This window comes from Oncorhynchus clarkii, unplaced genomic scaffold (genome assembly GCF_045791955.1).
Source record: "Oncorhynchus clarkii lewisi isolate Uvic-CL-2024 unplaced genomic scaffold, UVic_Ocla_1.0 unplaced_contig_13270_pilon_pilon, whole genome shotgun sequence".
In the NCBI taxonomy this organism is placed as follows: Eukaryota; Metazoa; Chordata; class Actinopteri; order Salmoniformes; family Salmonidae; genus Oncorhynchus; species Oncorhynchus clarkii.
The window spans coordinates 1-17,621 of record NW_027258600.1 but is presented as its reverse complement, the minus strand read 5'-3'; the positions used below and the strand labels follow the sequence as shown (position 1 = coordinate 17,621).

Sequence of the window (17,621 nt, the reverse complement as noted above, 5' to 3'; positions counted from 1 at the left end):
ACACAATCCAGGTCTATAATGCCTTTAGAGGCTTACCCAGAAAGACTCGCAGCTGTAATCGCTGCCAAAGGGGATTCTAACGTGTATTGACTCAGGGGGGTGAATGCTTATCTAATCACGATACAGTATATTAGTGTTCTATTTTTCAGAAATGTTTTACAATTGTTCAAATTTTACTTCCACTTTGACATTACAAAGTATTTTGCGTAGATCGTTGACACACACAAAAAAAGACAATTAAATCCATTTGAATCAAAATGTGGAAAAAGTCAAGGGGTGTGAATACTTTCTGAAGGCACTACATTATTATTTGGTTGATTTGGATCAGTGGAGGCTGCTGGGGGGGAGGACGGTTCATAATAATGTCCAGAAATAGACTGAATAGAATGGTATCGAAAACATGTGTTTGATGCCATTCCATTCACTCCATTCCAGCCATTATTAAGAGCCGTCCTCCCCCCCAGCAGCCTCCACTTGGATAAATACAAACAAACACACTAACACATGGAACAAACAGTCGTTTCTAGCACATGGTCATTTTCAACACCTGTCCCCTTGGGTTCTAATTGACACAAAGGGACATAAATAAATACATAATCAATGACAAATCACATAAAATCACAGATCGGTACATTATCACAATTATATGCACAAAATCAAATCTCATACTGTATGTATCCCTAATATTTACAACATAGAGTTACACGCAGCAGTTCATGATTGTGATTGCTATAGCAACCGGTTTTTGGTGTTTCTTCTGAATGTATTAACCAGTTTCAGCAGTTAATGTTCTTCTGATAAAGTGTTCCATGAATGTGCTCCTCTGTATGAGAAGGAGCTCCTATAGAGGTTTTTCATAGAGGGACCCTGCAGTTTTCTCTGGTGTCCCATGAAATGTGGATTTAGTGTTATTGATGACCACACATTGTCCACGGTTTTCCAAGATGTAAACCAAACCAGCTAATCGCTTTGTCTGATAAATTGAACGTATGGAGTTTGGAGAGCAGTACCCTGTGATTCATTATGTCAAAGTCCTTTTTCAGGTCAAGGAAGACTGCCCCGACCACATTTCCCTCATCCAGTGATTTCTTGATATTCTGCAGTAGGACACAGCTTGCTGTTTCAGTGGAGTATTTTGGTCTGAATCCAAATTGTTCCTGGTGCAAGTACTGATGCTTATCCAGATATGACATTATCTGTTCTGCTAGGACTTTCTCCAACACTTTACATAAGACAGGCTCGAATACATCTGTTTGACACACATCTCTGTGTTCAAAACAGTCAGCTTTATTGACATCTCTGTGTTCAAAACAGTCAGCTCTCTTCACATCTCTGAGTTCAAAACAGTCAGCTTTATTGACATCTCTGTATTCAAAACAGTCAGCTTTCTTCACATCTCTGAGTTCAAAACTGTCAGCTTTATTGACATCTCTGTGTTCAAAACAGTCAGCTTTCTTCACATCTCTGAGTTCAAAACAGTCAGCTTTATTGACATCTCTATGTTCAAAACAGTCAGCTTTCTTCACATCTCTGAGTTCAAAACAGTCAGCTTTATTGATGTCTCTGTGTTCAAAACAGTCAGCTTTATTCACATCTCTGAGTTCAAAACAGTCAGCTTTATTGACGTCTTTGTGTTCAAAACAGTCAACTTTATTGACATCTCTGAGTTCTAAACAGTCATCTTTATTCACACATAATGAAGCATTATTTATAAGACAGTTCAATTGAAGTCAGTTACACCCCTTACTGTTCAAAACAAACACAGTCAGATGCACCAAAAAGTACATAGCCTATTTGGAAACTCTAGAGTTTGGAACTGCCCTAGGCAATGATTAACTTGCACACAGCTGACCTAAACTATTTGTGAAATCCAGTTGACTTTATTCGGCAGCAAGCATTTGTCAGAGTCGCATGGGGTTATCTATTTTGTAGGGAAATGGGTGAACCAAAATGTTTGTTTTTTGTTCTATTGATTTGGTGTCTCGGCACAGTACACGGTAAGAGCTTCTGTTACGTGGCATTGTTCACTTCTCATTTTACAAAAAGTTTATTTCATTTTGTTGGCAATTTTGATTAAAATAACCAAGTGGACCTTATGCTCCCACGTTGTCTATGGGCTATTACAGATGTGAGCCTCACATTTCATACATTTCTAAGTGGATGGCATCTTTACTGCCATTCCATTACATGTGATCATTACAGGGTAAAGGCCTTTCATTGGTGATGATGGATGTTCAGGGTCATTCACAAGCATTGGAATTGTTAAAGGGATGTTTCATTCAACATGCAACTGAACATAACGTTTTCTCCCACCTTGGTTGTGGTCGAATCCCCAAGACAGATTTTGGATATGTGTTTTGCTTACTTGGGTATTCGATTGTCATGTTGTGTTTGGTCACTATCACCATAGGGCACAGTTCACAGTTCACAGTTCACAGTTCTGAAATGATGTCTAAAACACCTTACAAACACTGAAATACAATTCACAATACAAAAGTGTCCCTTTCTGATGAACTCGTCTGCATTAGGTTTTTGAAAAGTCGTACACTTTTGAATTGTGATGTATTTATGCATCACAACACCACAATTCAAACGGCAATAAAGTCATCTGAAATGGTTGTTATCCGCTTTACTGTTCCTGTGATAATTAGGCCAAGGTTACTCCATTTCAGCGCAAGATTCCAAACAAAGCTGCCAGAAACTAAAACTGAAACAAGGTTATTTTGGCTCGGATGAAGAGACGTACCGGCACGGCACGGAACTTTACTATGCCTGCGATAAAGGTTGGAAACCTGCGGTTGAGGGGTGGTGGGCGATGGTTAAGTGTGAGAACAGAAAATGGTCCCACACACCTCAGTGCATAGGTAAGTGATTTGAGCATTCTTAAAAAAAAAAAAAATGTATCATGAATGAATTATGAGAACATTTGGTGTTAGAGATTTAGGTAGACTTTTAGAGTTCCTGCTGTCCTCATAGAGTACAGTGTGTACTGCTCACTGTTAATACCTGCATGTTGTACTGGGAAGTCACCAACAATCTTGTATTGCTTATTAACACGTTTTCTGTTCAGGTGAAGATGGAAACACTGTTGATGACTTTGTTTAAGCTTTCTTTTCATAATGTGTAGGGAACTTCTTGTACAACAGCCTAATTGCACTAGGTCACTAGTACTATCAAGAACTCTCCTGAAAGGGACTCTCCCAACTACATCACATGCTATCACAATACGTATCCAAACCCTGCCCCAAGTCCCCAGTTGTCCTTTGGCAGCCCTGATTTAGTGTATATGGCCTTCTGGGCCGCCCTTAGGCTTCAGCTTTGTAAACACTAAATCCTGAGACTTTGGGTCAAGCACCGGGGTAAAACCTGACAGTGGAAAAGGTCTATACATCTTTATGGCACAGATAATAGACTAGTCCATCTACTTTGTCTACCTTAAGATAAATACAGACATGCTGTTTGGTTCAAAACTCACTCTAGCTTTTCTCCCTCATTCAATAAGATGTTTATAGTTTTTTGTTTTTGTTATTCAGATGAGAACGACTGCATTGCTCCAGATAACCCTAATGCTAAAGTGAAAACCCCTGGGGTGAAAGGATGGTATCCCAATGGAAAAGTAGTTTGGTTTGAATGTGATGGAACATATGAAATTAAGGGCCCTATCACAGCTAAGTGTGAGAATGGGACTTGGACAAAATTACCACTTTGTGAAGGTGAGTGTGTTCTCAGAGTTGTCTCTGTATAAAACCCTTGTTTTACTCTACCATATGATAGGATAACGATGGCATAACGAGGACTTTTTGATGACATTTAATTAAACATTACATTCTGTATTTTTCCACATCTTTCACCACAGAGGGTGGCATTTAGTCACTGTATTCTCCTTCATGTTGTTAAACATTCAGTGACTGTCAGTCAAAGCAGCACGTGTCAGTGTTCCGCATGGGAAAGACGCTGTACATAGCAACATGTATTAGTGTCTGTGTTTCCACTGTCTTGGTTCTTTACAGAAAAAGAGGTCTCGTGTGGACAACCTCCTCTTGTGACCAATGCAGTTATCACTCGTGAATATCAGGAGAAGTTTCAAGAAGGCTCTAAGATAAATTATAAATGTCGGGATTCATATACTTATGAAGGAACTGACTCTAGCGTTTGCCAATCTGGAGATTGGACCATAAGTCCCAAATGCAGTAAGTGAAGTCCTGACATTAGAGACATCATTTTATAGTGTGACTCCTGTTTCCTTGGTTGTTTTATCTTCTGAACTCTTCTGAATAAATCATTGATATTTGTTTCCTGCCTCCCTCTCAATAGTTCGAACTCCATCCCCCACAGAGAGGGCCAGCACAGGTAAAAGTGACCAGTCATTTTGTATCTTAGGCAAGAACAGCTTTGTTTACCCAAATGGCAATAAACTGGCAATAGCAATATTGAACAATGTAACTGGCCAAACGAGCTAAACAAACCTGCGGGTTTCTTGTTTTGTGAGTGACATTTCTATAAGATGTTTTACATTGCACAAATTGTGCCCCCTGATATTCCTTAAACATCCCAGACTGATGAATGAACATTGGGTCATTGACATCAGTTGAGGCCAAAACTGTATAGTTTGTAGGAACAGCCTTCAAGCTAATGTTATTAATCATGTAATATTATTGTTATTAATCATGTAATATTATTGTTATTAATCATGTCATGTGTGGAACAGGTGATGGAGGCAGCAGTACTTCGAGTGACAGAGGAAATGGTGGCACATCTAGCGGAGGGGACCACCGCACATCTAGCGGAGGGGGCCACAGCACATCTAGCGGAGGGGGCCACAGCACATCTAGCAGAGGGGGCCACAGCACATCTAGCGGAGGGGGCCACAGCACATCTAGCGGTAATCTTATCCAAATTAGAAATTCCATAAAAAAATATCCTAATTCCTTCCTCAGTTTAGTTCAGCCAGTCATAAATATTGTAACAAACCTGGCATTGATTAGACCTTTTGCCTTTTGATTAACTTGCACACAGCTGACCTAAACTATTTGTGAAATCCAGTTGACTTTATTCGGCAGTAAGCATTTGTCAGAGTCGCATGGGGTTATCTATTTTGTAGGGAAATGGGTGAACCATTGGCCTTTCATTGGTGATGATGGATGTTCAGGGTCATTTCACAAGCAGTGGAATCGTTAAAGGGATGTTTCATTCAACATGCAACTGAACATAACGTTTTCTCCCACCTTGGTTGTGGTCGAATCCCCAAGACAGATTTTGGATATGTGTTTTGCTTACTTGGGTATTCGATTGTCATATTGTGTTTGGTCACTATCACCATAGGGCACAGTTCACAGTTCACAGTTCACAGTTCTGAAATGATGTCTAAAACACCTTACAAACACTGAAATACAATTCACAATACAAAAGTGTCCCTTTCTGATGAACTCGTCTGCATTAGGTTTTTGAAAAGTCGTACACTTTTGGATTGTGATGTATTTATGCATCACAACACCACAATTCAAACGGCAATAAAGTCATCTGAAATGGTTGTTATCCGCTTTACTGTTCCTGTGATAATTAGGCCAAGGTTACTCCATTTCAGCGCAAGATTCCAAACAAAGCTGCCAGAAACTAAAACTGAAACAAGGTTATTTTGGCTCGGATGAAGAGACGTACCGGCACGGCACGGAACTTTACTATGCCTGCGATAAAGGTTGGAAACCTGCGGTTGAGGGGTGGTGGGCGATGGTTAAGTGTGAGAACAGAAAATGGTCCCACACACCTCAGTGCATAGGTAAGTGATTTGAGCATTCTTAAAAAAAATTTTTTTTTATCATGAATGAATTATGAGAACATTTGGTGTTAGAGATTTAGGTAGGCTTTTAGAGTTCCTGCTGTCCTCATAGAGTACAGTGTGTACTGCTCACTGTTAATACCTGCATGTTGTACTGGGAAGTCACCAACAATCTTGTATTGCTTATTAACACGTTTTCTGTTCAGGTGAAGATGGAAACACTGTTGATGACTTTGTTTAAGCTTTCTTTTCATAATGTGTAGGGAACTTCTTGTACAACAGCCTAATTGCACTAGGTCACTAGTACTATCAAGAACTCTCCTGAAAGGGACTCTCCCAACTACATCACATGCTATCACAATACGTATCCAAACCCTGCCCCAAGTCCCCAGTTGTCCTTTGGCAGCCCTGATTTAGTGTATATGGCCTTCTGGGCCGCCCTTAGGCTTCAGCTTTGTAAACACTAAATCCTGAGACTTTGGGTCAAGCACCGGGGTAAAACCTGACAGTGGAAAAGGTCTATACATCTTTATGGCACAGATAATAGACTAGTCCATCTACTTTGTCTACCTTAAGATAAATACAGACATGCTGTTTGGTTCAAAACTCACTCTAGCTTTTCTCCCTCATTCAATAAGATGTTTATAGTTTTTTGTTTTTGTTATTCAGATGAGAACGACTGCATTGCTCCAGATAACCCTAATGCTAAAGTGAAAACCCCTGGGGTGAAAGGATGGTATCCCAATGGAAAAGTAGTTTGGTTTGAATGTGATGGAACATATGAAATTAAGGGCTCTATCACAGCTAAGTGTGAGAATGGGACTTGGACAAAATTACCACTTTGTGAAGGTGAGTGTGTTCTCAGAGTTGTCTCTGTATAAAACCCTTGTTTTACTCTACCATGTGATAGGATAACGATGGCATAACGAGGACTTTTTGATGACATTTAATTAAACATTACATTCTGTATTTTTCCACATCTTTCACCACAGAGGGTGGCATTTAGTCACTGTATTCTCCTTCATGTTGTTAAACATTCAGTGACTGTCAGTCAAAGCAGCACGTGTCAGTGTTCCGCATGGGAAAGACGCTGTACATAGCAACATGTATTAGTGTCTGTGTTTCCACTGTCTTGGTTCTTTACAGAAAAAGAGGTCTTGTGTGGACAACCTCCTCTTGTGACCAATGCAGTTATCACTCGTGAATATCAGGAGAAGTTTCAAGAAGGCTCTAAGATAAATTATAAATGTCGGGATTCATATACTTATGAAGGAACTGACTCTAGCGTTTGCCAATCTGGAGATTGGACCATAAGTCCCAAATGCAGTAAGTGAAGTCCTCACATTAGAGACATCATTTTATAGTGTGACTCCTGTTTCCTTGGTTGTTTTATCTTCTGAACTCTTCTGAATAAATCATTGATATTTGTTTCCTGCCTCCCTCTCAATAGTTCGAACTCCATCCCCCACAGAGAGGGCCAGCACAGGTAAAAGTGACCAGTCATTTTGTATCTTAGGCAAGAACAGCTTTGTTTACCCAAATGGCAATAAACTGGCAATAGCAATATTGAACAATGTAACTGGCCAAACGAGCTAAACAAACCTGCGGGTTTCTTGTTTTGTGAGTGACATTTCTATAAGATGTTTTACATTGCACAAATTGTGCCCCCTGATATTCCTTAAACATCCCAGACTGATGAATCTATGAACATTGGGTCATTGACATCAGTTGAGGCCAAAACTGTATAGTTTGTAGGAACAGCCTTCAAGCTAATGTTATTAATCATGTAATATTATTGTTATTAATCATGTAATATTATTGTTATTAATCATGTCATGTGTGGAACAGGTGATGGAGGCAGCAGTACTTCGAGTGACAGAGGAAATGGTGGCACATCTAGCGGAGGGGACCACCGCACATCTAGCGGAGGGGGCCACAGCACATCTAGCGGAGGGGGCCACAGCACATCTAGCAGAGGGGGCCACAGCACATCTAGCGGAGGGGGCCACAGCACATCTAGCGGTAATCTTATCCAAATTAGAAATTCCATAAAAAAATATCCTAATTCCTTCCTCAGTTTAGTTCAGCCAGTCATAAATATTGTAACAAACCTGGCATTGATTAGACCTTTTGCCTTTTGATTAACTTGCACACAGCTGACCTAAACTATTTGTGAAATCCAGTTGACTTTATTCGGCAGTAAGCATTTGTCAGAGTCGCATGGGGTTATCTATTTTGTAGGGAAATGGGTGAACCATTGGCCTTTCATTGGTGATGATGGATGTTCAGGGTCATTTCACAAGCAGTGGAATCGTTAAAGGGATGTTTCATTCAACATGCAACTGAACATAACGTTTTCTCCCACCTTGGTTGTGGTCGAATCCCCAAGACAGATTTTGGATATGTGTTTTGCTTACTTGGGTATTCGATTGTCATATTGTGTTTGGTCACTATCACCATAGGGCACAGTTCACAGTTCACAGTTCACAGTTCTGAAATGATGTCTAAAACACCTTACAAACACTGAAATACAATTCACAATACAAAAGTGTCCCTTTCTGATGAACTCGTCTGCATTAGGTTTTTGAAAAGTCGTACACTTTTGGATTGTGATGTATTTATGCATCACAACACCACAATTCAAACGGCAATAAAGTCATCTGAAATGGTTGTTATCCGCTTTACTGTTCCTGTGATAATTAGGCCAAGGTTACTCCATTTCAGCGCAAGATTCCAAACAAAGCTGCCAGAAACTAAAACTGAAACAAGGTTATTTTGGCTCGGATGAAGAGACGTACCGGCACGGCACGGAACTTTACTATGCCTGCGATAAAGGTTGGAAACCTGCGGTTGAGGGGTGGTGGGCGATGGTTAAGTGTGAGAACAGAAAATGGTCCCACACACCTCAGTGCATAGGTAAGTGATTTGAGCATTCTTAAAAAAAATTTTTTTTTATCATGAATGAATTATGAGAACATTTGGTGTTAGAGATTTAGGTAGGCTTTTAGAGTTCCTGCTGTCCTCATAGAGTACAGTGTGTACTGCTCACTGTTAATACCTGCATGTTGTACTGGGAAGTCACCAACAATCTTGTATTGCTTATTAACACGTTTTCTGTTCAGGTGAAGATGGAAACACTGTTGATGACTTTGTTTAAGCTTTCTTTTCATAATGTGTAGGGAACTTCTTGTACAACAGCCTAATTGCACTAGGTCACTAGTACTATCAAGAACTCTCCTGAAAGGGACTCTCCCAACTACATCACATGCTATCACAATACGTATCCAAACCCTGCCCCAAGTCCCCAGTTGTCCTTTGGCAGCCCTGATTTAGTGTATATGGCCTTCTGGGCCGCCCTTAGGCTTCAGCTTTGTAAACACTAAATCCTGAGACTTTGGGTCAAGCACCGGGGTAAAACCTGACAGTGGAAAAGGTCTATACATCTTTATGGCACAGATAATAGACTAGTCCATCTACTTTGTCTACCTTAAGATAAATACAGACATGCTGTTTGGTTCAAAACTCACTCTAGCTTTTCTCCCTCATTCAATAAGATGTTTATAGTTTTTTGTTTTTGTTATTCAGATGAGAACGACTGCATTGCTCCAGATAACCCTAATGCTAAAGTGAAAACCCCTGGGGTGAAAGGATGGTATCCCAATGGAAAAGTAGTTTGGTTTGAATGTGATGGAACATATGAAATTAAGGGCTCTATCACAGCTAAGTGTGAGAATGGGACTTGGACAAAATTACCACTTTGTGAAGGTGAGTGTGTTCTCAGAGTTGTCTCTGTATAAAACCCTTGTTTTACTCTACCATGTGATAGGATAACGATGGCATAACGAGGACTTTTTGATGACATTTAATTAAACATTACATTCTGTATTTTTCCACATCTTTCACCACAGAGGGTGGCATTTAGTCACTGTATTCTCCTTCATGTTGTTAAACATTCAGTGACTGTCAGTCAAAGCAGCACGTGTCAGTGTTCCGCATGGGAAAGACGCTGTACATAGCAACATGTATTAGTGTCTGTGTTTCCACTGTCTTGGTTCTTTACAGAAAAAGAGGTCTTGTGTGGACAACCTCCTCTTGTGACCAATGCAGTTATCACTCGTGAATATCAGGAGAAGTTTCAAGAAGGCTCTAAGATAAATTATAAATGTCGGGATTCATATACTTATGAAGGAACTGACTCTAGCGTTTGCCAATCTGGAGATTGGACCATAAGTCCCAAATGCAGTAAGTGAAGTCCTCACATTAGAGACATCATTTTATAGTGTGACTCCTGTTTCCTTGGTTGTTTTATCTTCTGAACTCTTCTGAATAAATCATTGATATTTGTTTCCTGCCTCCCTCTCAATAGTTCGAACTCCATCCCCCACAGAGAGGGCCAGCACAGGTAAAAGTGACCAGTCATTTTGTATCTTAGGCAAGAACAGCTTTGTTTACCCAAATGGCAATAAACTGGCAATAGCAATATTGAACAATGTAACTGGCCAAACGAGCTAAACTAACCTGCGGGTTTCTTGTTTTGTGAGTGACATTTCTATAAGATGTTTTACATTGCACAAATTGTGCCCCCTGATATTCCTTAAACATCCCAGACTGATGAATCTATGAACATTGGGTCATTGACATCAGTTGAGGCCAAAACTGTATAGTTTGTAGGAACAGCCTTCAAGCTAATGTTATTAATCATGTAATATTATTGTTATTAATCATGTAATATTATTGTTATTAATCATGTCATGTGTGGAACAGGTGATGGAGGCAGCAGTACTTCGAGTGACAGAGGAAATGGTGGCACATCTAGCGGAGCGGACCACCGCACATCTAGCGGAGGGGGCCACAGCACATCTAGCGGAGGGGACCACCGCACATCTAGCGGAGGGGGCCACAGCACATCTAGCGGAGGGGGCCACAGCACATCTAGCAGAGGGGGCCACAGCACATCTAGCGGAGGGGGCCACAGCACATCTAGTGGAGGGGGCCACAGCACATCTAGCGGTAATCTGAATCCAAATGAGAAATTCCATAAAAAAAATATCCTAATTCCTTCCTCAGTTTAGTTCAGCCAGTCATAAATATTGTAACAAACCTGGCATTGATTAGACCTTTTGCCGTAATGCCACAATATTCTGCTGTAACTAAGTCTTAGCAGGTTAATTAATTAAATACATAGTGTGAATTTACAATGTTATTTGTAAGAGACCTGGATCGCTGAAACGTTACAGGTTTTTGGTAATTATTTTGTTGGTATTTTATTAGGATCCCCATTAGTTGTTGCAAAAGCAGCTGCTACTCTTCCTGTGGGTCCAACACAAAACACAGAACGACATGATACAGAACATCAATAGACAAAAACGTCTCAAGGACAGAACTACATGAATGTTTTAAAAAGGCACACGTAGCCTACATATCAATACATACACACAAACTATCTGGGTCAAATAGGTGTTGTGCCTCAAGGTGTTGCTTTATCTGTTTTTTGAAACCAGGTTTTCTGTTTATTTGAGCAATATGAGAAGGAAGGAGGTTCCATGCAATAAGGGCTCTATATAATACTGTACATTTTGTTGAATTTGTTCTGGATTTGGGACTGTGAAATACCCCTGGTGGTATAAGTGTGTGTGTAAGAGTTGTGTGTACGTTGACTATGGAAACAATTAGGGATTTTCAACACCTTAATGTTTCTTAATAAAAGAAGAAGTGATGCAGTCAGTCTTTCCTCAACTCTCAGCCAATAGAGACTGGCATGTATAATATTGATATCAGCCCTCTGATTACAATGAAGAGCAAAACGTGCCGATCGGTTCGTGGCCAGCTGCACGTTACAAATTTAAAGGTCATTTCCGATTGAGTCGACATATGCAGAGTTTACCGTGAATGTAGTCTTCGCTAAAACAGGAACATAGCCTTTAAATTTCATCAGGCTGTAATGCTGCATTTCCACGATACAGATTGATCAGACTCCTAAGTTTCATGGCCTCAATCCAAAAACTAATGCAGGAAAAGTAAAGGACGGAAAAAACAGCTGTAGAATCAATATATTTATTATGTCTTGTGGTTTCCAATGTCTAATGTCTCATAGCAGCTTCATTTTTACAGATATCTGCTGTAACTGTCTCCAACAGGTGATGAGGCCTCACCCAATGTCAGACCCTCTGCCAGACCACAACCTGGTGGTCCATTTTTACCTGGTAATTCAAGCTTTCTGTTTTCCGCTTTTCAGCATTAGACTTAATATTATAATCTTATTTAGTGAACCAAACAGAAGCTAGTCCAGGAACACTTACTTAAATCTTCCAAGTGTGATGCTTTATAATTTGTAACAAGCCTTTATATTGTGTTATAACGAGACTTTAACCCCATCAGCACTGAGACCCCAGCAAAAATTGGCTTTTTATTTATCTGACTTTCATTTATCTGCAAGTCCAGCCCTTATATTTCACCTCACAGTGAAGTGTTTTACCATTTTATTTTTAGAACAACCAGGGTTACAAGTAGAACACAAAATAATTTGACATAAACATTTGCATTCATTAGTTTTATTAACAAATGTCAAAAAAACAATAAGGTGCGCATAGGAAAACCTGATAAAAATGAATTTATTTGAACTCTGTAGTACAGAAAATGTTTGCTCATTAGAAAATGAGTGACAACTGTGTGGAGATTGTGACACAAACTATGTCAGCTTATTACAGTATTATAGACACTATGTCCTGGGATTTTCTATGATCTTCTATGTAGAAGAACACTTTATCTTCTAATGACTCTTGTGTAGCTTGTGAGGTCATAAAGCAGAACATGTTACACGTGCATGTTCATAGATAGATTTTAATAGTTTGTAGCTCAAACCATTCGGACTCTACAGAGGTTTTTGTAAAAAAGGCCCTTTTGGGATCCACCCTTGTCTCACAGACACCACTCTAGCTCCGCCCTCGTTAATCACACAGGTTGGTACCAATGGAAGCAGAAGAAAAATCCAATGGTCCATCCCAGAAGTCTGTAGCTCAAATACACTTTGTTTTAAAAGTGGTTAGAAGTCCTGAATCACGCTGGCAGCGTAACGGTGGGACTGTTATGTCTCTATATGCAATTTTCAGCTGGCTGATATTTAGTCCAGATAATTATGACATGATTACAAGAGACATCCAGGGGTCGAATATGCTAATGACACATCTTATAATGCATTATAGCTAAATCATAATGCATTATACATGGATGCTTAAAGTACATTTTTACCACAATTCCTTTCAACTGGAAGTGGCCTGGATTATGACCTGAAATGTCTCAGAACAATATGAGCATTATTTTTGTAATCCTGAAGAGCTGTATGTGTTGTTCAGTTGATAGGTGTGGAGAGAAGCCAACAGTTGATAATGGGGATTTTATCAGTGACTCTGACAGAAATCGAATGGCACTGACCTTCACATGCATTAACTATTATAAACTTGTGGGCCCAGAGCTAGTGATGTGTCATAATGATCAAACGTGGTCAGAGCTCCCCATTTGTAAAGGTAAGTCAATTAATCACTTGCTAAAATTAGCAAGATACCATCACACACCTAATTGTCTTGTCTCATAATATATCAACCTTCGTTAACACTCTTATATCAACTCTTTATATACCAGCTCCCTGTACCATTGACAAAAGGACTTTTGACATGCTGGATCTTACAAAAGATATGTTTGTGAAGGAAGGAGAGAGTCAGACATTTCTCTGTAAAGTAACTGATTCTTGGAAACGACCTTTTGTTGCTGATGTTCGATGTCAGAATGGACGAGGGGCAATTGGCAGATGTACATGTATGTATGATGAACTACACACAACACAAAGAAACAGAATATACAGTACTTAATTAACACAATGTTTTCTTTGTTTATCAATTGTTTATAATTTAGTTTAGTTTATTATGTTTAAAGTCGACTGTAAATGAGTCCCTATAAAATATATTATCACAAACTCAATGTATAAACCTTCATTAACACTTATATATTAATTCTCTTTTTACAAAGTGGGCTGCAAACTGGAAAAAAGGGTTAAATATTGGCTGGATCTTACACAGGATATGTTTGTAAAGGAAGGACGTCAGACATGGAACTGTAAACAAACGGATTACAGGGGTCGTCGTCTTGTTGCAGATGTTGAATGTCAGGGAGGATATTTAACCGTACGCAGTTGTAAGTCTAATGCAACAGTAGGATAGAGAATATAATCAACTGAAACACATTCTACACAGGTTTTTTGTCAAGTGTGAAATCATATTGTCTTTAAGTTACAATAGTTGTACATGCCAGTTACTGAAAATGCTACTGTAAGCCTCATAAGAGACTAAATATTAACTACAATGTCATCCCATTTAGGTTACCAGCTAAACTAATATTTGGTAAGTGTTTATGGATCTCTGCACAGGTATTAAACTCAAGCAAACTTCAATGGAGGTTTTGTCAGTGTCAGATATACATGAATAGAATCAAGAAATGGTGAGGCCAGTCCCATAAATACTGACATTAGTTGTGGTGAGTCTCTCTCCTCTTATGTAACTTCAACAAGGTTGTGTATTTTCTTCACAGGCCTGGTGAATCAATGCAACAAACCCAAAGCTTCAGAAAATCCCCTGGAAGAGAGGACTTCCCACGTTGGCCACCAATCAAGATCATGATGTGTTTGATAAATTTGCTTTTACATTTGGTTCATGATATGGAATCTGTCTCATAACACAGGGGGTTAGTAGGGGAGCAGAGAGGAAAGGAGGCCCACCATCTTAGGATAGGAGGCTGTCTGACAAGATTCAGACAGTCATTCTGAATGATTCAAAATAAATGAAAAATACATGTTGAACATAATAATGGGAAGGTTGATGAAACAGTTGATCAGCAAAACATTTGACATTGATCCTCTATTCATTTAAAGCAGCAAACTACTGGTAGTCAATGGGAGTCAAATCAATAGAATGTACAGTATGCAATGGACATGGATGCATGTAGAAAATGTCATGGCTTGGATCTATAAAAGAGATATAATTAGACGTGTGTGTGTGTGCTTTTATATGCCTTTATTGGTTTTACACCAAATCAATTCACTAACAAATGTGTCAAACACAACACACATCAACAGTTGACACTAACCAACAACTAACTATCCAGAAGCATATTCAGTAGAACAGAAGACAGAAATGCCTATTAAACATATCTGAATAGTTTGAATAGTATAATGAAGACAGTCTGACAATATGGAATCCATATAAGAAGGTTTACGCTGCTGCTACTCTCTGTTTACCATGTATACACAGTCACGTTAACCACACCTACATGTACATAATACCTCAATTAGCCCCAATAACCGTTGCCTCTATATAGCCTCTCTACTCTATATAGCCTCTCTACTCTATATAGCTTCTCTACTGTATATAGCCTCTCTACTGTATATAGCCTCACTACTGTATATAGCCTCTCTACTGTATATAGCCTCGCTATTGTATATAGCCTCTCTACTCTATATAGCCTCTCTACTCTATATAGCTTCTCTACTGTATATAGCCTCTCTACTGTATATAGCCTCACTACTGTATATAGCCTCTCTACTGTATATAGCCTCGCTATTGTATATAGCCTCTCTACTCTATATAGCTTCTCTACTGTATATAGCCTCACTACTGTATATAGCCTCTCTACTGTATAAAGCCTCTCTACTGTATATAGCCTCTCTACTGTATATAGCCTCGCTATTGTATATAGCCTCGCTATTGTATAAAGCCTCTCTACTCTATATAGCTTCTCTACTGTATATAGCCTCTCTACTCTATATAGCTTCTCTACTGTATATAGCCTCGCTATTGTATATAGCCTCTCTACTGTATATAGCCTCTCTACTCTATATAGCTTCTCTACTGTATATAGCCTCTCTACTCTATATAGCCTCTCTACTGTATATAGCCTCTCTACTGTATATAGCCTCTCTACTCTATATAGCTTCTCTACTGTATATAGCCTCGCTATTGTATATAGCCTCTCTACTCTATATAGCTTCTCTACTGTATATAGCCTCTCTACTCTATATAGCTTCTCTACTGTATATAGCCTCTCTACTGTATATAGCCTCTCTACTGTATATAGCCTCTCTACTCTATATAGCTTCTCTACTGTATATAGCCTCTCTACTCTATATAGCCTCTCTACTGTATATAGCCTCTCTACTGTATATAGCCTCGCTATTGTATATAGCCTCGCTACTGTATAAAGCCTCTCTACTGTATATAGCCTCTCTCCTCTATATAGCCTCTCTACTGTATAAAGCCTCTCTACTGTATAAAGCCTCTCTACTGTATATAGCCTCTCTACTGTATATAGCCTCTCTACTGTATAAAGCCTCTCTACTGTATATAGCCTCACTACTGTATATAGCCTCTCTACTGTATAAAGCCTCTCTACTGTATAAAGCCTCTCTACTGTATAAAGCCTCTCTACTGTATATAGCCTCTCTAATGTATATAGCCTCTCTACTGTATAAAGCCTCTCTACTGTATATAGCCTCACTACTGTATATAGCCTCTCTACTGTATATAGCCTCTCTCCTCTATATAGCCTCTCTACTGTATATAGCCTCTCTACTCTATATAGCCTCTCTACTGTATATAGCCTCACTACTGTATATAGCCTCACTACTGTATATAGCCTCTCTACTGTATATAGCCTCACTACTGTATATAGCCTCTCTACTGTATATAGCCTCTCTCCTCTATATAGCCTCTCTACTGTATAAAGCCTCTCTACTGTATATAGCCTCTCTACTGTATATAGCCTCTCTAATGTATATAGCCTCTCTACTGTATAAAGCCTCTCTACTGTATATAGCCTCACTACTGTATATAGCCTCTCTACTGTATATAGCCTCTCTACTGTATATAGCCTCTCTACTGTATAAAGCCTCTCTACTGTATATAGCCTCACTACTGTATAAAGCCTCTCTACTGTATATAGCCTCTCTCCTCTATATAGCCTCTCTACTGTATATAGCCTCTCTACTGTATATAGCCTCTCTACTGTATATAGCCTCTCTACTGTATATAGCCTCTCTACTGTATATAGCCTCACTACTGTATAAAGCCTCTCTACTGTATATAGCCTCTCTCCTCTATATAGCCTCTCTACTGTATAAAGCCTCTCTACTGTATATAGCCTCACTACTGTATAAAGCCTCTCTACTGTATATAGCCTCTCTCCTCTATTTAGCCTCTCTACTGTATATAGCCTCTCTACTGTATATAGCCTCTCTACTGTATAAAGCCTCTCTACTGTATATAGCCTCTCTACTGTATATAGCCTCTCTACTGTATATAGCCTCTCTACTGTATAAAGCCTCTCTACTGTATATAGCCTCACTACTGTATAAAGCCTCTCTACTGTATATAGCCTCTCTCCTCTATATAGCCTGTATATATGTCTTTAAATCAAATTTCTCCATCAAAACTACACAGGTGTCAACCATTGATTAGTTCACATCTTAACACCACATTATTTGTGTGTGGATGCATCGTTTTTCACAGGACCTTAATCATGGACATTTCCTCAAAGAAATTGTTAACAAAAGATCAATATGTCTCCTTGAATGATATCAGTCATTTACATTTCTCAACATGGATGCATCTGAAACAGTCTCAAAATGATCAAATACTAATAACTTTGGTGAGACATTTACAGAACATAAGAAATATTTGGAACTAGTGGTTGGCCCAAAATAATTAAACACATAATTTCAGATTTAAACAATCCTTAGTTCATTATATGAACAATGACAATAATTAAATGTTAATTCATTCACTTTTTTTCCACAGTAAAT

At 39.1% G+C, this 17,621-nt stretch overlaps 1 protein-coding gene across 2 annotated transcripts; it reads left to right on the top strand.

The window, feature by feature from the left end:
• Nucleotides 1-1,839: 1,839 nt before the first annotated feature.
• Nucleotides 1,840-14,807, top strand: LOC139397471 (complement factor H-related protein 1-like). Of its 2 annotated transcripts, none has more exons than XM_071144166.1 (12): nt 1,840-1,997; nt 2,673-2,864; nt 3,534-3,713; nt 4,011-4,190; nt 4,315-4,350; nt 4,709-4,882; nt 11,914-11,979; nt 13,129-13,299; nt 13,415-13,588; nt 13,799-13,963; nt 14,147-14,169; nt 14,357-14,806. In XM_071144166.1, exons 1-11 carry the CDS (start codon nt 1,937-1,939, stop codon nt 14,161-14,163), a joined length of 1,416 nt encoding a protein of 471 aa, XP_071000267.1. In that variant the 5' UTR covers nt 1,840-1,936; the 3' UTR covers nt 14,164-14,169; nt 14,357-14,806. The 2 variants fall into 2 exon arrangements, with proteins under 2 accessions (XP_071000267.1, XP_071000265.1); XM_071144164.1 differs by having other exon boundaries at nt 1,863-1,997; nt 2,652-2,864; nt 14,357-14,807.
• Nucleotides 14,808-17,621: the final 2,814 nt, after the last annotated feature.

Coding starts and splice junctions, on each gene's coding strand:
- LOC139397471 (XM_071144164.1), top strand. CDS start 1,937: ATGGGTGAACCAAAATGTTTGTTTTTTGTTCTATTGATTTGGTGTCTC. Junction 3,714..4,010: donor AAAATTACCACTTTGTGAAG/GTGAGTGTGTTC, acceptor GGTTCTTTACAG/AAAAAGAGGTCTCGTGTGGA. Junction 13,300..13,414: donor AGAGCTCCCCATTTGTAAAG/GTAAGTCAATTA, acceptor TTTATATACCAG/CTCCCTGTACCATTGACAAA.